The sequence below is a fragment of the Streptopelia decaocto genome, assembly GCF_964273445.1.
Source record: "Streptopelia decaocto genome assembly, chromosome: 2".
Classification (NCBI taxonomy): Eukaryota; Metazoa; Chordata; class Aves; order Columbiformes; family Columbidae; genus Streptopelia; species Streptopelia decaocto.
The window spans coordinates 88342859-88365828 of NC_138655.1; the positions used below are offsets into that span (position 1 = coordinate 88342859).

At 46.5% G+C, this 22970-nt stretch overlaps 2 protein-coding genes across 3 annotated transcripts in view; one reads left to right on the forward strand and one right to left on the reverse strand.

Moving 5' to 3' along the window:
* Positions 1-11557, forward strand: part of GMDS (GDP-mannose 4,6-dehydratase) — a 416345-nt gene extending 404788 nt beyond the window's left edge. The window contains exons 10-11 of the mRNA XM_082044403.1: positions 10679-10747; positions 11227-11557. Of these exons, the coding sequence (XP_081900529.1) occupies positions 10679-10747; positions 11227-11289 (132 nt within the window). The 3' untranslated portion in view covers positions 11290-11557. The remainder of the gene's footprint in view (positions 1-10678; positions 10748-11226) is intronic.
* Positions 1-22970, reverse strand: part of FOXC1 (forkhead box C1) — a 35702-nt gene that overhangs the window by 10270 nt on the left and 2462 nt on the right. Inside the window, exon 2 of one of the 2 annotated variants that reach the window (XR_014183223.1) lies at positions 19848-20037. The exons of the other annotated variant lie outside the window; for it this stretch is intronic. The gene's annotated coding sequence lies outside the window, so the exon portion shown is untranslated. The remainder of the gene's footprint in view (positions 1-19847; positions 20038-22970) is intronic. 2 annotated transcript variants of the gene reach the window in all.

Genomic DNA, 22970 nt, shown 5'->3' on the forward strand with positions numbered 1-22970 from the left:
GGACCAAATTTCATGATGGCAACCTGTTACAATTACACAAAAATTTACAAATGGTTTAATGACTTATCCACCTCTTGTATGGAAAACATCGAGACAATAGTTGAATTCATCCCAAATGCCTCTCGGTTGGGTGCATCTTTTTGAAATACCCTGTATTACTGGAGTGAGTATTTGATTTTTAAGTGAATAAAGCTATAAAAGAAAATCCAAGGGCAGAAATAGAAGCTAAACTTTAGATAAACAGTAATTTTGTGGTTAAATAAGTCACCTGTTGCATCAGGGTGCTCTATGTCCACTCATACTTGGAGTAGTTTGCTGCTGGGGGGCTGCTCACTACAAATCAGCGGCAAGGATTTACTCAGGGCAAATGATGCCAGATGCACTGTGATGTGAATACTTCAGCTGTTTTATCTGTAGTAGGCTATATGTCAGAAAGAAGTGGTGGGATACAGCCTGGGTTCTCTTCTTGCTTCTTCCTCTCATTCCAAGGGGTTGGTCAAGTCCCCAAATCATTCTGCTTCCCAGCTTTGTAAAATTGGGATGACAGTGCTTTCTTGCCATTGTAATGTCATTCCTATTGCTTAATTATATAAAATCGGTATCTTTGTTCTCTGGAGGTCCTTCATAGTCATTGCAGTGCTGCTGTGAAACAGTTCCATTTTGTCTGGTGGTATTACATCTAGTTGAAGTCTTGCTCAGGTTACAAGTGGAATGAAGCTGCCAAGATGTTTATCTAGCTCTCTTCAGCTGCTCTTTAGATTCTCAGCAGATACATTATAATTCCATCATTCATGGATTTATGTGTTCCTACACATTGCCCATTATGTTGGAATACATCAAGTGAAATAAACCAAGAAATAAAGTTTATGGGTGACTCGCACTGGAAAAGAGATGTGAGCTGTAGATGAATTCTAACAGAATATTGACTTTGATAGATTTTGAGAGAAAGGACTGCCATTTCTGTGTTTGTGCAATGTATAACGGAACCCTTACCTGGCGTCTCTGTGCTGCCAAAATGTGAATGAAAAATAGGATTGCTTGTCTGAGGTCTGTCTTTCATATAAAAACTTGGCAATAGACAATTCCTGTGTGAATGGGCTCAAGAGACACTTTCCTTGTAAAGGACTCAAGTGATGAATGAGGCATCTCGCATTTTAAACGTTGTACAGGTGGAAACATTGGAGTATTCTGAGCCCATGCCTATTGTTGTGTATGTCTGAGTAGTTTGCTTGCCTTTTAACTGTGGAATAAAGAAGGTTTGGGAAGTAGGGCAGGACCATTAGAAAATGCTGTTTTCTTTCTAGAATGCTTTTTCATATTTTACTGCTGCAGGGTGAAATAATAAAGATTTTTTTGGTAACAGATCAAAAATTCCTTTCTTGTTTAATTGAAAGTGTTTAAGCAAAGAAGGTCATTGAGAGGACAGATTTCAAGAAGTAGTATTTGCATTTGGTGATGGTTTGGAAAGAAACAGAGCATATTATGTATGCCTTTAAAGTATATATGGTGAATGCACTGCCAAATCTGTGGAATTTTATAGGCAACTACTGTGAACTGCAATAGCAGTAAAAGAATCCGCTTTTTACCTCTACTGAAACTGGCACTGTAAGATTTATGAGATCTTTTTTTGCTTTTTAAAAACTTATTTCAACATAGTTTCAGCCCTGTCAGCAAACTCTGCTGTGTTAGTGGTAATATAAATTGTCTCCCAAATCCTGAAATATTCTACACAAAATTCACAACCTGAGTGAAAAGAAAGCTGGTTCTGGTATGTGATGGAGAACCACTGGAAAGAGGAACAAGTTTGTGGGGATGCACAGAAAACACCTGGGAAAAAATGGAAAAACGTTCAAGTGAGAAGATCGCCATAGCAGAAATGAGGAGAAGATAACAAAATCTCAGCGTGAGGTGACATATTTTGAGGGTGAAGGAGAGATGGGGAAGTGCGGCCAAGTTTAAGAGGATGTTTGTGAGGAACAGGAGAATGATGCTCAAAAGAGAAATGGGAAGATCTTGAGTGAGAGAAACTGGGAGATACATAAATAGGAAAGAAAAATGTCTTACAATAAAAAGAGAGAAATGAGATTTTACAGGAAAATAAATTAGTCAAAAAAATGTGGAATATTTAAACAGCAAGGAAAATTAGATAAATTAAAAAGCCAAGGAAAGGGAAGGATGAAAGAGAACAAAATCTTGATTTTTTTTAAAAAAATAAAATATTTTATTAGTATTTTATTAGTTGTATTGATTTCTTGAAAGATATTGTGGTGGGTTGGATGTCTGCTCTGAGAGAAAGTGAAAGATGGAATAGGAAAACTATTTTTTTTCCCAGGCTTTCCTGTGCAGGAAATGTAATAGGAAGTTATTTTTATTAACCAAGATCAGGGAACATGCAACAACAATCTACCAAGAATGGTGTGGAAAATCCGGTTATTTTTCCAGTCAGACCAGAAGAACCTGTGGCCATTGACCAGCAGGAGCCTAAGGGTCAGATTATTCAGCAGCAGGATCAGTGAACTGAATGGCTATTGGAATCTATGCATCTTCTAATATGCAACAACCAACTTACATTGCAGGCAAAAAGAAAGAAAATAAAATCTTGAATGCCATGTATCTGGTATTTGTAGCCATTCACTAATTGCTTTATGGTCTGTTTTTTCTATCAAATCAACACAAAAAGTGGATTTGTTTGATTTATATTTGCAAACGTGAAACCAATTGATTTTATGGAAATATACTGCTTGCTGAGCAGTATTTTCCCGTCAAGACAGTCAGGTTACACTTGCCACCAAAAAATAACAACATAGAAGAACCAGAACAGTGACAGCTTTGGATAGACAGAGAAGAGTGTCTTTTGCAAAGTGTTTTGGAGGTTGTCAGGTGGAATGCACCCCTTGCTTCAGAGAAGCTGTGATGCTGAGTGTGCTGAGAGGGCTTTATTGTGTTCATATATAGAGTTCCAGTTTAATGGAGTTCAATTTTTCCCCATTATCTGTTAACATAATAATGCGATAGCAGCCCTCCAACTAGCCTTGATGATAAATATTTGCACCCCAACTATCTTTTGTCCCAACTGGAAACAGCAATATGCACAACATCTAATACAGATAGTCAAAAGCTTCAGATATTCTCCAGTGAAAACGAAGTGGATATGCTTAACAGTTCATTCTTAGGAACATTTCTCAGGATTTCATGAAATGAACTTAAAAGGCAGGAGGAGGAGAAGTAAATCTACCACTCTACCAGATTTATGCTTCTGAAATTCAGGCTGTCAGAGGCTGCTGTGGCTTGCAGAGCACTCTTTCAAAAGCCGTAAGCTGCCGTGGCAATACTCAACCCACATCCCTAACGCCTTTTCAAGGGACTGTGAGACAAGCAAGTGGGGAGCACAGTGCCTGTATTTCCAGCAATAGCATATTTTTTATCCGTAAAGGAAATATTCAGCTGGCTACCTTGCCTGGACTTACCAGTCACCAGTGTGGTGTCTTAGCAGCCTTGGTTGAACACACATGCAGAGTAGGAATACGTTTGTTTATGGACAGGAAATGCACAAGCCCTTTAATGGATAAAGTATGAGTTTGAAGCATTAAATATGACCTGCTTTGTTGTATGCCAGTACCTGCAAAGGGTTATTCTTTGTAGTGTCCTACTTGGGCTCAAGCACTAAAGCTTTCATCAAAGTAAATCTGATTATTTTGCACATGGTTTTCCTGAAAGGATGTTATGATTTTCTAGATGTTTGGTGGCTGGTGATAAATTAGGCTTTTATGATGTCATGTGAAAGGCCACTGCTTGGACTTCCTTCACTATCAAGCACACTGGAGAATACATTTGGGACGTACTCAGAATCAGAAATTATCCTACCTTGTTTTTATTTTAACCCTTGTGTGGGCCATTGCTTGCTTTGTAACTAGAGGTGTTCGGACAAGGATAGTATGCAGCAGGATGCCCTGGTGCGGAGCTACATAGATCCCCATGTGGGATGGCTTCTGATGAGCGAGCTCAGCTGCAGATCCAAAGCGAGTGGAATTCAGCACTGGCTTCAGGGATATCGGGCTGTAATTTGGGAGGAATTTTATCTCACTCAAGGGACAGTGCTGGCCAAGATGTTTTCTTAGGCTTCACTTGGCAAGTTAATACATCTGAGTAAGACTCAGCCCAGCAAGGGGCTCTTGTGCTTGCAGCTCCACTCGTGCTTGCACGCTGGCTGAGATTCGCACATGCGCTCCTCCCAGTGACATCTCAACGCACCGGGACACCGCCTCCATCAAAGTGATTAGGGCCGGGCAACAAGGCTTCAGAGGCACCCGAGACCAGCTACCCCTGCTTCACCATTTTATATGGGGTGTCAGTGGGGCTGCCAGGGCTGGCACTGAGTGAGCCCATTTCCCTGGAGTGGAGCATTGTTCCCGGCCTCCGGCCGCCGCGTGGCCCCGCTGGTGGACAATACCGCCCGTCCCCGACTTCCTGAACAGACCAGACAGCTTACTGTTTTCTTCACATCCCTTATCACCCCCTGTCATTGAAAGAGAGGTCTGGCTTCAGCTTCGGTTTGGGCTGATAGGCAGCAGCGAAGTGGAAAAGGCTCAGGCGAAGGAGGGGAAGAGGCGGAGGAGAGAGAGGAGTTCCATTACTGTTATTATCACCCTAATGTTTATTGCTGCTTTGAGTTCATTTGCCTTAACCCTTTGGAAGCAGCTCAAATTAAAGATTATCAAAGCGATAAGATAAAGGCACTGTTCTAATGCCCCTGGTTCCTGGCAGAAAAGCAAAGGCTGCGCTCAAGTTTTATTGACTGTGTGGCTTGTGTTGACACCTTACTGCTGGAGTACAGTGGAATCCCGAGATAAAACTTTACCCTAAAGGTGCCCGGGAACTTGCAGATTGCTGAGGTCCATTAAACGAGTGGGGGCTCAGCACCACACAGAATCAGCCCTTTCCTCAAGTCCTGCTTCAACATGGTTTTAGTAAAAATTGATCTTTCTGAATAGGGAGGGGATTTGCATAGGAAAACACACTAGGGGAAAAAAAACATTCTGCCTCTTATTTTAAATGGCATTTTGTTATACGTGAGTTTCAGCCTGTCGGTTGCTTTTGCCTTTTCCTGTGGTTCTTTGCAAACAATACTGTCTTTCTGCAAAAGACTGCTGACCCAAGAGTGGAAAGCAGTCTGTTCATGCTGCATTAAAACAAATTTAGATCAGGAACCAAATTCACTGGCATTCCTCTATTCCCTTGGTACCCTAAATGCTCAACAACTTTGCTTTTCTAAGAACAGTGGAAAGAAAAAATAAAAACTGAGCAACATGTTACAGCTCTTCTTAAATTCCTAAAGATGTTTACTGTGTTCCTTTTTAGGCTTAGGCTTTGCTCATTGACATGTTTTATCCTCAATCTCCTCATATTTACTGTGGAGATAGGAGTCTCCTGCTTTATACTAGGGTTTTTTTCCCCTGTTACTATCGATATTATAACAAACACTACCCTTTGCAAATAAACGCAGCCAGTGCTCTCTGTCTTTTGGATCTCCATAAGCACTTACAAAGCAGCGTACAGCAGATGCAGTGATTATTCCTGTGACTCCTGGGGTTTGATCTGAGCTTAGCTGAACCATGCACTGAATTTTGGAAAAGCAAGGTGCATGTTTACAGGCTCTACAGCTCTGATTTAGTCTTACAACTTTTCTTAACAGAGCGCACAAGGAATAGCTTAGCTGAAGTCACAAAACTGGTCTCCACTGTTGCATCTGGATTAAGACATGACGTCCTAGGGCCTGGTGGCAAGTACAGGAGAACACTAGGGAGTGGGGGATAACAGATAGTAGAAGAACTGCCTTGTGAGCAATGCATGCAGTCTCCTGACTATTTGCAGCAAATACTTTAACAAGGCTGTTTTCCAAGCAATGAGCTGCAGTAGGTATCAAGATATACTGTGGGCCTGACATTACTGAGGTGTGCTATGAGAACCCTTACTAAAAACTGCTGTGAAAAATTCTCCAAAAAGAGCACAAAAGGGGAGACTGTTTCATAAGATAAATTTTGATATACACATTACTGAGATATAATGGTGGGAATGCAAAACAGCAAGCTAATGTTGTCTAATTAAGTAGCTATGTTTATTGTTCTTTCTTTTAATGGGATGAATTAAAGCTGAAAGGCGACAGTCTGAAGAAGGAAATAAGGAAAATAAAATACAGGCAAGGAAACTTTGGCCCCTAGACTCTTGAAATCCTTCCTGATAAAACTTCTCAGGCAAAAGAGTGCAAGACTTAACACGCAAGCCAGAGCCTCCACCAAGCTGGGTCTGTGCTCTTTGCTTATGGGAGCTCTGATGTAACAAATAATCTTCCAAGGGGTCGTGCTGGTTGTGAATGTAACCCTGGATGCTTTTCAGATGCAGCAAAACTGTTGTGTCCTTAGGTCAAATCTGTTTATTTTTAGAGGTAAAGCCTTGTCTCTGCTGCAGCAAGTGGAGATGGGCACAATTCCATCGCAGGTGTTTTACTGAGGATTTGATCTCAGTTTTATTCTGGTGCAAGAGAAAGCAAAAGCTGGCGCTCGGTGCTGGCGTCAGTGAAGGCACATTTAAAGGGAATCAGCTGAGCTGTAAGACTAAAGGAAGCCTTGGCCTTCTTTCAGGCCATGCTATCTCCATTTTCTCACATTGTCCTGAGGCTTTAAATTTGAGTTAAAGTTAATTGAATGAGACAGTGATACGCTGCACAGTGAAACCAAATCAATTACTGTGTGAGTCAAAATAGGAGTCATGATGACACTCGGAACAAGAGCTTGGGAAATGTGATATTTACATTAAAATATTTCACATTTTTGTCTCATGGTTTTAAAAGCAAATTTGAAAATGCCTTACCACGTTGCACAAAAAAATTCTCTCTGCTCTCTCTGCTTATCTATGTGCATTTCTGTATGTGCATTCAGACAATAAAAACAAATCATCATAAAATCAGGGTTAGTAATAATGGGGAAATTTTTATGCAGTTATGTACCCTTAGTTACAGAAAAGATAAAACAGAAAAACTCGCATTGGATAAAAACATTCTTTTCTCTGAGAGACAGTCTTATGGCAGGAAGGTGCACATAAAGCCATAGGAGAGTTTACTCTCATATTAAGTGGCAACAAAGAATTTGACTGTTGTCTTTTCTGTCTTCCTGCCCTTTAAATATTTACCTGAATGTTGTTTCCAACCTGGCTTGCCAGTAAAACTTGTCATTACTATTCACTGATGTTAACTGTATTTGCATGGAGAATAAGGGCTTGTTCCTCCCAAAGTGAATAACTAAAAGCAAAGACTTAATTTTATGTTTATGATCTGAATACTGTAAAAACAACAGAAAGCCTTAATCAGTGTTTGCAGGTTTGCAAACTCTCGGCTCACTATCTAAATCCTCAGGGTTTTCATGGAGTCAAAGGGCTTTGGTTTCCTGTCAGTATGTAAAGCACAATGCCACAGAAAAAGTTATCCTGCAGGAATACAAAACTTGAAGTGGTGCCATTTCATCGGGTACCTTTCCATCAGTAAGAAAGATACCGGGTAATGTACGCTCAGCAGCAGCAGCTGTTTTTCAAGAACAGTGTCCCATCTCACCCCACACATGCCCTAAAAGAATCCAGGTTTTCTCCAGTGGAACCTCTTGTTTCTTTGCTTTCTGATCTGATTGTACCTCCAGAAAGTGAAGCCCTGACACTGAAAAATCAATATACTTTCATGATTGGCATGTCAGAGTATTTTTGGGGTTGCGGGTTTTTTGTGGATTTTTTTTCTTTTGGAAGCCTCACAGATGCATCTCTGATTTCAGTAAAAGACTTGAATAATATAAACAAGCAGTCGCTCTGTTCCAAGAGGAGCTTTTTTTAATATTCTTATTTTATTGTAATTACCTTATTGTTTTCATATTATGAGCTACTTGTAGAAAAATACAGGAAACATGACTGCAATACAATCCTTTAATCAGGAATAGCTTTGTTCCAGTCACCATTTCCATTCAGTGTTGAAATTTTGACTAATAAGAATACTATGAAACTTTGAATTTCAATGTAATATAGTGTTAATATTATGGTTTCATTTGATCTCTGTACCTAGTAACTTCTATAAGGCACTAGTAACTTCTATGAGGCACTTTTTAACTAAGTGACATTTTGTCCATAATGTTGTTTTCAAGTAAATTCAACTAAAAGGCGTGTTTTTCAGAAGCACATAAACTTCTTCACAACAGCCATTTAAAATCTTTTAACCTAAGTCAGATGGGGAATTTGTATTACCATATATATTAAATCTTCTCTTTTATTTTGCTCACAGGTTATGTTACAATACCTTTCCTGCATCATTAATAAAGCATGTGAACTTTTAAAGAAAAAATACCTTTTTTAATACTGAAATTGATTTAATACCATCGTTACTTAAGTTATCTCTATGTGTAATCCAGCACTGCAAGTAACTTCACTTTTACTGATTTGCAACCCTCTCCACTCAACCTTATTTTGGCCTATTCAGCAGCTGAGTGTTTATGTTTTTGAATGAAGGGCTGGAATTAGGTAAAGTATTTTTTTAGATAAACCGTTTTAACAAAAAGCATTTGTCCTATAAAATTAAAAGACTGCTCCCAAGCTGTTCCAAAGCAGAATGCAGCTACATACAGCAGGTGATGGCAATTCATTTTGGTCTTCCCGGTCCTTTTTTTTTTTTCTTTCTAATGGAAAGCCGGTATCCTAGATAGGCTCAGTTTTAAATGATGTTTATGATATAAGGATTGTGGACATAAAATTATGATTTACACAGCATTTATAAAAATGAAACTCTGAGTTTTATTATATGGCTTTTATGACGTAAAACTAGGTGGTACTAAACACTTCTAGCTAGTGACTTGAATTAGGACTGAATAAAAGGCAATTGTTTTTATACTGAAATTATTATTTTAAGAAGGATTTCCTGGTTTCCAGGCACATATATACACACATGTATAACGTAAATTTAACCCAACTCCAGATAAAAAGCATACCTCCATGAGTACATTAGGGTCTGATCCAAATTTTATCAAAGCTAGTGGGAGTATTTCCCATTTCAAACCAGATTTTGCAATCCATATTCACACGACCCTCCAGGGGATCCCTCGAGCTGATGCGGTTTTGCATGACTTGGCCTCAAATGTCTGCTGCAGCTTCTAAAAACCCCATTATAGGGCTGCAGTAGGAAATAATTTAGTGTAATTTAAGGAAATCATGGCATTTTTTTATTTTCATATCATTTTGTTCTGATCCATCTGTTTACTCTTTTCTGAAGGCAGGCTGAAATGTTTTTAGCCTGAAGACTGAACTAGTAAAACTGCTGCCTGGAATAGTCTCGGCAGACGTGTTTGTTCCACATCCCCTTCTTCGGTGCAATATTTCCTTTGGTGGGTTTCCTCTGCTCCTGGAAGCAAGCTGTTTAGCTTTCTGGAGCACAGTTATGAAGGAGAATTTCTTACATTTTACTGCACGGGATGAGGTGGTTTTGGAAGTTAATATGACCTGAACCACACATGCACAAAAGATAGCATCTGAAAAAATGTAGTGTGCCGTCAGTACGGATAAAAAAACTACAGCCAGAAAATGCTCGTTAGCTCCACCGCTGGTCAGAGCCGGGGGGAGGGAGAAGACAGACAGTCCATGCGTTTTTCTGAAAAGCCTGCTGGTACCACCATAAAGTCAAATGCAAGAGCGGAATTCAGCATTAGCCTTGTTGTTCTTTAACAGAGTTGGTTTTGTTTGGTTTTCTTTAAAGCTAGACAGATATCATTTTAGCATTTACTGCTACAGAGAAACGAAGTTTGTGAGGAGAGGTGATATATTTTGTTAAATCAACACATACAGTTGGGAAAAGCTAACTATTTAAACACTATTCAAATTTTAAAAGAAGATGCAGTCAAGTTTTTTCACTCAATTAGAAATACAGTCAAAGGAGGTTTTTCTTTGTTTAATTTTGTTACATTATTTTTGGCAGCTGGTTGTGGGATTGTTTCGGTGTGGCAGCACTTTTAAGAATACTTGAACAGTAAAGTGAATATGACCAAAGTCTTGGTTTCTGTAATGTTTTCAAGATAATTTATTTTAGTTTGTGAGATATTAAGATTTTTATTTCCATGTAGATGCTCAAAATACTCTAGAAAAAAGATGTAGGCATTCAAAAGCTGAATGTTTACTACTGCTGCATGTGGTTACCCGTATTCATAACAGTCATTCAGCATCATCTGTCTGTGATCACGTTTTTATTTGAAAGAGAATAGTTGTCGTGTTTGCTCTGTGATTTACATTATTTAAACAAATGGGGGGGGAAAGAATTTGAAACAGCTCATTCAATAGCATGACTAAGACATATGACAACTTCTTGCAAAATGTTCACCATTATAGAGCTGTAACACTGGAGTTCAAACCCCATGCACACAAGAAAACAAAGAATAACTCTTTCAGCCTGAAATAGCCTGATGAAAGGATGCTGCCTCCTGGTGATTTACAGGCATACAAGCTTCCACTAAAATCGCATCTTAAAGAGAAATATTTTGTCCTTGGAAGAGTCCAACGGTGGCTCCAGCCGTACTTGGCTCACAGGAAAGATTGAGCAACAGGGAAGACACCAGGTTAGGGAAGATGGATGCTTCTCACAGGGGCTCTCTCTTCTTTTCCACAGGATTTTCTGCAAGGAGACTGTACCAAAGCCAGACAAAAGCTGAACTGGAAGCCAAGAGTCACATTTGATGTGAGTGGCCTTTCTGGCATGCTTTGTACCTGCCGTGTGTTTGTGTACCCTAAAAGCAATCCACAGGGAGGGGAAGAAAGGAGGGGGACCTTTGCATGGAGTGACTTGGACACACCAAGAAATCTTATTTTCAGTGACCTCCTGGGCTGCTGCTCTTGCAGCTGCCGTGGGAGCACAAGACATCCCTGGTGACTCTGCCAGCCCTCCCTGGAAAAGGGCCTGGCAGTTATCAGCATTTTGGAAAAGAGTGGGCGCTTGTGCAGGGGTGCCAGCTGGGAGACATAGGCTGTGACTTGAACAGGCCAGTTTCCAGTGAGTCCTGCTGCTCCAGAGCCTGGGCCGCTGCAGGAAGAGCCCAGCAAAGCCCTGTCCCCTCCTTGTCCTGGTGCGGGGGTGTCAAGGGGGCTTGTCATGCTCCAGGGTGCTGCCTGTTCATCCCCTGCACTGAAGCCCTCATCTGTCACTCTCCTTCCTTGCAGGAGCTGGTGAGGGAGATGGTGGACGCTGACGTGGAGCTCATGAAGAACAACCCCAATGCGTGAGCCCTGGCTGGGCTCAGCAGTCACCCTTCCTGTGGTGGTTTTATTGCTGCCCTGACTGTGCGTGAAAGCTTGATTTTATGCACCCCTCCACACCCTCCCGGTGCCTCTCACCCCACACATCATCCCATGGTCAGCCCTGCCTGGACTAACTCTGGCTCCTGCCATTAAGTGAGGAGGAGTCACTCCCCTTTCTCTGAAAACATACCTGAAGTACTGATGGGCCAGCAAGCCCCCGATTTCCTTTTTTGAATTAAAACTCATCTTTCTATTACCTAGGACTTTCAGCACATTTTTAGTACTTTCTCCCATTTGAAAAACAAAAGTGTCACCAGTCCCCTGCCTGCCCGCTCCTCCAGCAACAAAAGCAGCAAACTTCTGGCACTAACATGGGCTTGCCACCCCTCCAATCCTTGCTACACAGCTTCCCCTCTTCTGCCTTTCCTGAACACTCCTTTTCTTTCCTGCAGCCTTACCTCCACCCCAGCGGCCCATTTCCACCACTTGAACTCTGTAAAAGTTTGGATAACTTGATATAACTTGCAGTGAAATCGCCTTTTGACCATGCCAAATTAATTCCTAATTGCTGGAATCACTTTCAAACCAGTCAGAGGGGGCTTGTAAGCGTTTTTCAGATCTTCATTTCAGAGTGTGCATGAGTCACAAAAGGCCTTTTTTGTCCAGCACCTTCCCAGTCTGGCAGCTTAGGGTGTTTTGATTTTTGCCCCCCAAGAATCAACCCATTCCCCTTCCATCCTCTTCCTGCTTACTATAATTAGACCTCGGACAGAAGCTTGAACCGTCTCAAAAGATGATTTAAAAAATAAAAACAAAATAAATAAAAAGCTAAAAAAAATAGAAGCTTCAAGGTGAGTAAATATTTTTGCACTTTTCGTGCCAAGGTACCCGGGTTATCCAGAGGTTGTCGAGCCCATACATTTCCCGTTGGTTTAGGATCTTCCACCCACCAATTATTCCCATATTTTATCTGTATGCCTCGAAATGAGCAAAGGGAAGAAATACTTTCTCCGAGTGCACTTCTTGCTTTTTTGTTTGTATTGGGGAGACAACGCTGTTAAAAGGGGAGCGATAGGGTGGGGAGGCTGAGCGCAAAACTGGGGACAGCAGCTCCGGCTGCGTCCAGGAGCGGTTTCGTGATGGAAGTGGTGCAGGGGGGCCGGGTCTCGGGAGCAGCCTGCGAGGAGCCGAGCTGCCGAAGAGAGAGGGCTCTTTGTGCTCCTGGCGCGACAGGGCAGGCATTTGCCAGAGGTGAAGTGGAAAATGTGCGAGGTGCTGGTGGCCGCAGCCCTGGGTTTCTGAGGGGCGCGGAGCGGTGCGCGCCCGGGCAGCCGGAGCAGCCGCTTCCTCCGGGTCTGTCCCCGCGGGAGCGAGGAGGGCGGCCACCACAGCACACGGGGAAAGAGAAACGCGGGAGCCCAGCATCTACTTGGGATCTCTTCCTACAGGTGCACGGAGAATACGCCCTCCCAGGGTGGAGAGGAAGGGGAGCAGCGGAAAGGGAGAGATGTCCCTGTCGCACTCGCTCCAAGCAGCGCCCCACTCGTGTGAGGCTCTCCAGCCCCTATGCACAGTCTCCGCGACGCGTCCGGCACAAACCAACTCCAAGCGGGGCGCGAACGCCCCGTCCGTGGGGAGATTTGGAGCTCCCCGTCCCGCCCTGCGGCTCGGGCTGTGCGCGGAGTCATGCACACATTGCCATCCAGCCCCACGTGTGCACCTCCACGCGTGGGTATATTTATATAAAGCCTCCTGGGGTGTTTTTCCTCTTGAACGGGTACGACTCCTCGGGCTGCCGCCGCCGCCGCACACCCCCACGGCCAAGGGGCTCCCCCCGTGCCCAGCGGTGCTCCCTCACCCCCAGGACCGCGGCGGGTGGTAGAGGGGAAGGGATGAGCTCCATCTGCCCAGCCGCACCGATGGCTGCTCCCCCTGCAGCGCCTCGGACAAGCGGTCACAGGCTGCTGCTGGTGGATCTTTGGTGGGGCACGAAATTTAAAAAAAATAAAATAAAAATAAAAAGCGCTTTTATGGGAAGATATTTTTATATTGCTGGGAACTATTTTTTGCTTACAGTGATTCACTGGGAGACTTGCTGGTACATCTGAATATTAGTTCACACATCTTTGCAAAAGGGCTGGGAACCTTTACATAAGCTGCCAGTTTTCCTTCGACCTCAGGGGTTTTTTCTTTGGCATCTCTAACTGTGGCGCACTCAAGAGAAGCATTTTTAATCGCCGTTTTCGGTCTCTGCATTGAGGAGCAAGCGGGAAAAGGGATGCGAAGGAAAAAAAGTATTCTAGACCAAGCAGTCCCTCCGCGGTGGCCTTGTGCTGGATGTCTTTTGCTGCTTTGGAAAAAGAATTAAAAAAAAAAAAAAAAGAAGAAAAGAAAAGAAAAAAAGCACTACTGGTCGTGACAGGACAAAACCGATGTCTCAGTCCTGCCCCTCTGCTTTTTACAATTTGGCAAAGATCTGAACTCCTTCTCGGTTTCCTCACCACCACCTTTCTGCCCAATTTTGAATTCCTGTAAGTACCGCTCTTTGCAATGACCACGAGATCACTTATTGAAAACGAATTAAAAAAAAAAAAAACACAAAACAACAAACAAACAAAAAACAAAACAAAAAAAAACCAAAACCAACAACAAAAAAAAAAAACCCACGGCTATAAAGGAGGTATCTATATATGTACATAAGACACCAGTTGCAGCCGAGAGTGCTGTACATCGTTTTAATGTGTATGTCAAGCGTTTAGTGCGTGCAGGTACGGAAAGACACGTCTCTCCTCTCTCCATCTCATGTCTCATTTATGGGTCATTACAGCTTCGTGAATTTAGAAGGACAGCTCCAGAAGTAAATAACGGAGCACGCCCTCAGTCTCCCGTGCCCACCGTGCCCAGCGACCCACCGGCGGCAGCAGCGAACAAAGCAGCCGGCAAGGTGGGTTTTGCTTTGGCTCCCCGGCACGCCCAAGCACCGCTGAGCCCGAATCTGCCGACTGCGGAGCGGCAGCGCTGCCAGGGGAAGGCCGGTTGCTCGCCGGGGCCAGCGAGCGGCCGCCCGCCGGGCAGGGGCCGGGGAAGGGAGCGCGGACCCGGGACAAACCCGGGAGCCTGCGGGGGGGGGGGTTGGAGGGCAACGCCCGGATAGCCTGTCCCACCACGTCGTAGGAAGCGGAGAAGGCTACCCCTGCACTACTACTACGGGGAGAAGCGGAATGGTAACGGCAGCGCTGGGTGGTGGGGCTGCCCGGGTGTGCGCCCTGTCGGGAGGAGGGGATTTCAGGCGTGCAGGGAGCGGAGAGAGGGTCCAGCTCCTGCCAGATGGTTGCGGAGGGCTGGGGCCCACTCGGGAGAGCCGGCCTGGCCCTGCTTGCGGCTCCGCGCTCCGCAGCGCCGGGAGTTACGAGCAGCTAAGGCAGGGCGCGCTCCCCTTCGCCTGCCGCCTGTCAGCGCCGCCGCCCCACATCCCGCAGCCGTAACTCAGCCCCTCGCCTCCGCCGTGCGGGCCGCTGCCTCCTCCCCACCCCCCGGAGCCTGTCTTGCCAAAGGTAAAACCGTCACGAAACCCTTTTTTTTTTTTTTTTCCCCCCAATTGTTTTTCCCTCATCTGAAGCCTTTCAGGGGCTTTTGGAACCACCAGCCACCCGTGGGCTGCAAAATCCCCGCAGGGTGCAAGGAGCACGGCGGAGGCCTGTGATGAGGTCGCCCACCAGCGCACAAGCCCCCGCGACTTCTACAAGAGAGCCAGGGCGGGGGTCAGCCCTGCCCCAGGGCCCGCCGGCGGCGCAGCCGGCCTACCCGCCGCCCTCCTCCCCGGCCCGGCGCGAAAGGCCGGCGAGACAAAGCGACGGGGGTTTCCTCGGGGTCGTGGAGCAAAACCGCCAGCGCCATCTAAAAATACACCTCCTGCTCGCAGCATCAGCCTGAAGGGTAAAAGGGTAAAAGAAAGGGGGGTGGCGGTGGAAGGAACAGACCCGCTACTCCTGTACGCACACGCGGGGATGGGTATGTGATCGGAAATAGCCCCGCGGCCAGCTCTGATCGCGCATGGAAGACTGATCGATTTCTGGAAGTGTATTTAAAAAATAAAATTTAAATGTAACTTGGGGAATTGAGGAGTCCAGCGCCTTCCCCGCAGCCCGTTGCACATCAAGCTGCCGCGTCCCCCCAGACGGACATGAGGGTCACATCCTCTTCCCTTCCCTCGGCCGTAACGGAGCTGCCCCGGGGCAGCACGGGGAGAGGAACACCGGCCTCGCCGGCCGGGGATCGCAGCTCCGGGCCCGCCCCCCAGCTCGTTTCTGGGAGGCAGGTTTGCAGGGGGTAGGAGGCTCCCAGCCGCCTCGCAGGGCCGCGCTCCTTGCCTCCCCGCGTGACCCTCTTTCACCTCTGGTACTTCGCTGGCGGAGCATTGTCTCCAGACACAACAATCCCAGAAAGGAGCGCTGGAGCAGGCAGACCTCCAACGTTTTGACGGGTGGAAGAGAAACATCAACAGATACTTTGCAATTATTTGGTGATGGGGGCTAGGGGAGGCGAGCGGGGGAGAGGTCGGTTCGCAGCAGCAGACTCTAATTGCAACCTTTGCTTTGCTAATGAGCTCTCACCGGTTCATTCCGCGCTCCGTCCCCTCCGTCCCCACCCCCCCGCTTCGTCCCCCCGGAGGAGCGCTTGGGGGGCGGAGAATGGCGTCGGGATAAAGCAGTAATTTTTCTGCAATTCGCTCTTCGGTTTTAAAGCCATCCCATCTTTGAGAGGCGAGGTTTGAAGCGCTGGCCGCAAGTACTTTCATAAATCCTCACTAAAGGAAAGAGGCGAGTAGTTTTCTCGCCCTGCTCCTGCCCGCTGTCTGCGCCGTGCGCCCCGTCGTGCAGCCCGCAACGGCAGCGCAGCAGCCGGGAACCCCCGTCCCGGGGAGACGTGGCTTGGCACGGTGACTTGCCCCTCCGCTAGCTACCAGCTGCAGAACAACTGAACACAATCGGAGCGGGGAAATACATACATACCTACACACACACATATATACAGAAAAAAAAAAAGGAGTTCCAGCAGAAACTCGCATAAAAAAGGCAGAGCGAATGTATTTATACTGGGCAATCTTGCAAGCACCGACATTGTTTAAACAATTCTCTTCTTATTTGAATGATATTATCAGTACTTTAACATTATCTTTCAATGAAAAACTTTCTTCTTTTTTTCTTATTTCAAATATTTATTAAAAAAAATAAACTCGGCTGCTTAAATGTTCTGGCAAGTAAATAAATTCCAGGAACGATGGGGGGAAAACGGCTGTGACGTTCCTTCTAAACCAAGAGCTTGCCTTCCGAGGGACGAACGGCTGTAGCGATATGACCTGTTTATTCATCGATTCATATAATATATAAATATTCTGAACTCATGAGTGTAATAATTTGCGTTTTTTCTACTGAAGGAAATTCAGCTATTTTAAGAGTTAATGGTTCTAAATGCGTTGGTTTTCCTGCATTCTCCCCAGAGGTGATGGGGGCTGGAAAGGAGGGGGGATTCCAGTTTGGGGGTTTCATTGTTGTTAATTATCCTGAACGCAGCCTAAAGCAGCTGACCTGAATTTGGGGTAATACACTGCACAACCAAGCCCCCTGACACCTAAAGGTCAGGTGAAAGTCTGCAGCAGGTACGTCTCAGGCCGGCTGCCTGCCCAGCTCACTTGCTCTCTGGCTCACAAATTGTTCCCTTCTGCCCACCCAAGTCGTTTCAAGCTGTGTTTATTTAGGGGGCAAAAAAATCGCCGACCACCCAATTCCCATTTAGCCGGAGAGCTTGTGAGCTTTTACCGGTAGCCCGGGCCTCCTTCCCCACCATCCTAGTGCTTTTTAATAGTTATTTTGCGGCACACGCATACCAAGCAAGACACAAGCTGTGGACCTAGAAGGTCGCAGAGGTACGCACAACAGACGTGTTTGCTTGGGGCCCGAGGGAGAAACCCTCCCCCAAACACCATGCCTGGGAGGGAGGGAGAGTTTGCCGGCTGCCTCCCGGGCCCGCGGAGCACAAAACACCGGCGGGCTGGTGAAGCAAGTGAGGCTGGGGAAGGACGAAAACGAGCCCTTCGGACCACGGGAGCTTCCCTGTGGGGCTGTGCTGCCGCCTCCTCCCTGCACACCCCGGCCCCGCGGCGGCCCTGCTCCACGAACCCCCCACCGCCCGCCGGGTGTCCAGCAAATAACAGCTCCGCAGCCGGTTCCCAAATCTTGGGACGCCAGCAGCTTTCCCACCAATCTAAACCCAAGGGGAGAGACGTTAGATGCAAATCACACCGAGGGCCCCTGCTCCCGTCGGAGTGACCCTTGAGAGCTGGGGCTTGCTTTTCCGGCTCTCCAAGCAGGCCTTTTAGAGCGCCTTCTTGCAAAATGAGAGAGTCCTGCCATCCTTCTCTAAGCACCCGGCCCTTTACTAACGCTGTCTGCGCTGCCAGACCCCAGACTGGGGCACGGATGACCTGCCCGTTGCCCCAGGTGCGTGTGTAAAGTTTTAACGCGGGGGGACAGTGCAGGAATGCTGAGAGGGGGTCCCGGTACCCGCCGGGATGCGGGACTACAGGCTGGCCCCGCAGAGGCTCCCCCGCGCAAGGAGCCGGCCCTCCCCCGCCGATGCGGCTATTGTTTCGTTCAATTAGCCTCCGCTTGATAAAAAACAATCGCTCGTTAACCCTCGCCCTCCTCTCTCCCGGCTGGTGTGTTGTGAACGGCGACATCGTCTCCCTTGAAGCCCGTCTCCTTTTCTGTCTTTCTGTCCCCTGAAAAATGATTCCGCGAGCTCTGATTGAATTTTATTCCTTCCTGACCTGGCCCGTTTTTATTGCATGGACACCATCAATCTTGACCTAACGCGACGTTTGTTTATTACTTTGGAAAGAAGCGAATGGCTTTATGAGCCTCAGCGTAATTAAAGCAGGAGGGCTACGTTCACCGCGGCACCACACCACCTTTGGGGCGTATTCACAATGCAGACAAGCCGACGGGGAGGCGAAGTAGAAGGGGAAGAAAAAATAATTAAAAAAACCCAAACAAAACAAAACAATATCAACAACAACAACAACAAAACAACCAACCAACCAACCAAAAAAAACAAACAAACACCAAAATCAACAACAAAACACCACACGGGAAGAGTAAGTGGGATCCTCTCAGCCCGTGAGTTTGTGTGCGAGATTCTGACCGAAACCCATGCATGTCCCAGGGGAGCACCGAGCAGCTCCTTTACGCCACACTTTAGGCCCGCTAAGTCGACGCGGAGAACCTCTTGCGCAGCTTGCCGCGTAAACCTGTGCTCTCCCTCCGCACTGGCCCGACTGCGCGCATGGGTGTGTCACTTGCGGCCCGCTCAGCGACAGTTCGGCCTCCGGCATCCCGGGGGCTCAACAGCTCCAAAACACACGCCCTTCACCACTCCAAAATGTGTGCCTCTTAGAAAGAACGAAGCATTTAGCCAACATGTCCGGCCGACACAAGGAACCGGGGAAAACAGACTGACCACGGCGAGGGGTTTAAATTACTTTACAAGCGAAATTCATTGAAAGATAATGTTCAATTAGCGGTTACCGCTGAAATGGGTGACGGTTGGGAAGAGGATGGAGGAGCGTTTGTACGCTCTTTACCGCAGTGCTCCTGTACCTGCCTGTGCGCAGCGGAGCCATGTGCGCGCCTCAGCCCTGCACGCTTTTGCCTACGCAATCAATACGACGTAATAAAGCATTGTTACCTCACGTTCATCTTCACGTGGGCGCCGAGACGCGCTCAGCGCCCGACCGTGCGCGACCGCTCCTTTCTGCGGGGCGGCACCACGCTGCCTCCCTTAAAACCCACAGCAGTTTGCGACTCCCCCGCAATGAGCAAGAAAAGCTTCCAGAACCCAGAGCGAAACTTTAAGCTTGCCCCGCTCTAATCAGCGTATTTTTGTGGAGGTGAAAGCGGAGGACAGCCCGAATACAGGCGGCTTGTCACTACGATGCAACTCCAGCGGTTACCAAAAACGTTATGAAGTTAAACCCGACTATAAAAATACCCCCGTGCTGACTTCGAAGAGCCTTTCCCGAACGTGGCGGCTTTCAGAAAGGGCCCCAGATATCGTAAAATGCCCGTTTGGAAACACTCCCTTAACGTCGCCATCCACAACACCATATTCTCTCTCTGACCTGGCCTGTAGAGGTAGGGGAGGGGTTTTAATCCATGTCCTCTCAGCTATTTGCATGAACTTATCTGCTATTTTTGGTTATGACCTTTGCAGAACATAACATGAACTGTCACTCGCTTTAAGAAATTCCGAGAAGAAAACTTAGAAGGGAGAATATTCCTTTTCTCTGCGTTTTCTTTAGCTTAAGTAAGTGACAGATGAGCAAATACAAGAAACCAACAAAAACAGCTAAACAGAAAGGTTCCTCATATTAATTAAAAATTTTTAAAGGGTGTTTTCCCTAGACGAAGAGCAAAGCAATAGTTTTTTTTTGGGGAAAAAAAATCAGCTTGAGCTAAAAATACAACACAAAGTGCCGTGCTAACCTGTCACCTAATGGACCGCTCTGCAGGCAAGGATGGGGCCGAGTGTCCCCGTTCGCTGTACGGACTGCCACCAAAGATGCAGAGGCCTTGGGGAGGCACCTTCCAGCTGCTGCCTGGGCGCACGTCCTGTGCCCACCTCCGCGCAGGGTCGGACCGCATCTCTTTGGCGTTCAGGGCAGGCCCAGTTCTGCTGGGAGACAATCACAGGTCAGAAAGGACACTCGGGTTTGCCTCCTGCTCGCAAGGGGAGGGAAGCGCAATAGGGACGAGGGCCCCGTGCTGGCCCCGCTGCCCGCAGTTCGTGCCTTGCAGGCAGGAGCGCTGTCCGCAGGCGGACGCCCGGCTCCGCGCCCGCCCCGCTGCTCTGCTCCATCCTGGGAAGGTTTCTAGCAATCCCACAGGGCCTTTTCCTCCCAGCAGCAGCAGCAGCAGCAATGTGTCACGCCGGAGACCCCGGCCCGGCGGAACGCGGCGCGGCCAACCCACCTCCGCGCAGCGCCGCGCAGGGACCCTGTGTCACCGGCCTGCGCACCGGGCGGGCCTCCTCCCGCTGTCAGGCCCGCAAGATTCACTGCCTACCGCGGGGACTCACAGCACTGCCCATCTTGTTTTCGTTGTGAACAATTTCTCTGCGGAGCGCGAGGGAAATATTATTATTATAATAATAAAATAATAATTTTTAAAACCCATCTGATGCACGCGTGTGCGGTGAGCCAGCCCGTCGCACTGAGAACAGGGAGGTGACCTCCGCCGCCACCACGCACGTCACTTCAGGAAAGGGTTCCCCTCTGGGAAGAGAGGATCCCACCACTACCTACCTGGCAGCCGAGCGGGACGTTTCACTTCGCCCCCTCCCTGACTGCGAGCTATCTCACGGCCAGACGAGCCCCATCCACCCTCCTCTTTTGCAGCCAGGGCCGCGGGGAGCGTAAGTTGCGCGGCCGCCCCGCGGTGCCGGGGCCGCGGAGGGCAGCGGGCCGCCCTGGAGCGGCCGGAGCATTAACAGTAATTATACACAGCACTTGTTCAAGCTCCGCACAGTCCCCCCAGGTCCCCTAACCAAGCAGCACCACTGACAATGCAACGCGTGATTAAACAAGCCGAAATAGCAACTGCTTTCCCTCCGATTTATTTTCGCCACAAACGCCCTGCCGCTGGGGACGGCGGAGAAAGCCCAAAATACAGGAAAGCCGGCGCCTGGTTGCAACAAAAGTAACAGGCAAAAAGCACATGCAATCGACTCTCTACCCTCTCCCTTCTTTAATTTTTAGTTTTATTTTAAATACCGGTTGGGGGTGAGGAGGGAATGGCGTTACCGTGCAGCCACCCCGCTGGTAAACCCAGCTGCCGGGGGCAGAGGGAGCTATCGCCGCCGGGGCTCCCCTTTCCAAGGAGGGGGAGCGGAGGAGGGAGGCGGTGAAAGCCCCGCCGTGCTCCTGGCCCGGCAACCCCGGTCACAAGCAGAGGGGAGACAGGAGCCGCCAGCTCAGCTGACCCCCGCTCTGTGCCGGGTCAGGGTCGGTGGGGAGCAGAAGGTGAGCCCGATCGGGAACAGGTAACATTTGATTTCCCTTTACTGGTGAAAAATAGGGAGCTGCGATTAAAATGTGTCCCCAGAGAGAAGGCGTTCAGCTTCGCTCTTCCTTCGCTTCAACTTAACCATAACCGGACGACGGTTTTGAGTTTCTCTCATCCAACTTAGCAAACAAATAAATATCAATAAGGCAGGTAATCTCTTTAGAGGTACTAGCACGGAAAAAAAAAAAAAAAAGACTACGCAATACTTAAATAAACAGATTTTAAGCCTACGTTACAAAATGACAGCCCCCCTGTTCATTCGATCTGCTGAAGGTGTTTTCTGTATATTAGAGTATTGCTTTGGAGGGGAAGCGCCGCTCGAAAGTGAGGTAATAAGGTTTAACTGTAACTACCTCTGTATTTATTTACAGTGTAATCCTTAACAATGCAATAGCAATTACTGCTAAGTGTTGCCTTTAGATAAGAGATACTGATAACAAACTGTATTATCTTGAAAGCAAACTTTAGGCCTTAAATATCTGTAATCAAATAATCTTCCTCCCAAGTCTGACTGACAAGGCAGATTCCTTCAAGTTAATGAATTTATTGCATTTCGGTCGTTATTTACAAAGGGGGAAGGTGATGCCCATTGCCCGTAGGTTCTTAATTGCAAATTGTCCAGAAGGTGAGATTCTTGATCTGACAAGACGTCAGTCTGTGCAGCACTCAGCTACTAGCCTGTCTTTTTTTTCTTTTTTTTTCTTTTTTCTTTTTTTTTTTTTTTTTTTTTTGATTTAAGAAAAAAGGAGGGAAGCAAGGAGAGAAGGGGAAAAAAAAGACAGAGAAAAACCCCACAACTATATAAGAAAAAACAAAAATTCTCCAACACAAACTATTTCTAAAAAACTACAGCTCGAGCTATTAGGGCACTACCAACAGACCAGTAATGTCCCTAAAGGACAGGAGTAAAGTGGAGCTATAAAGGTGTCAGGTTAGACTTTACAAGCACCCTTTAATCCAACTACTCTTTTTTTTTCTTTTTTTTTTTTTCTGAAATAAAATAGCATTTTGAAAATGTATTACAGAAGTGGCTTCATGGATGTGATTGCGTGCATTGCTATCAATTCTATGAAGCAGTGATTTATATATGCTTACATTATATTTAGGAATATATGTACTACAGAATATCTGGCATCTCGTGTACACTCTGGAGTTTAGAAACATATGCAATGTGTATATGAAGCTATAAATAAATACGTAATCCTTTTTTAGATACATAGGTAAATCTTATCTATAAATACATTTAAAATACACACACACAGATCGATAGCTCGATATATACACAGTTAAACAAGGGCAGGAATCTAGTGCATGTACTTCTACCTCCGAGTTATCGCTTAATATATCCTTACATAGGCATATTATTTAAAAAGCCATAATGTTGTCTTACTACTGTGTATGGTCAAATGTTTCCAGGTCTTGCCCATTAATTGCTAAGAAAACGTGTTTGTTTATTTGCCAACTCAGAGCTGCCATGGGAAAGTATTTTTTTCCTAGCGGATAAGGCGAGCTGACTAAGTGGAACATATTGCAGAAGAGACTGAA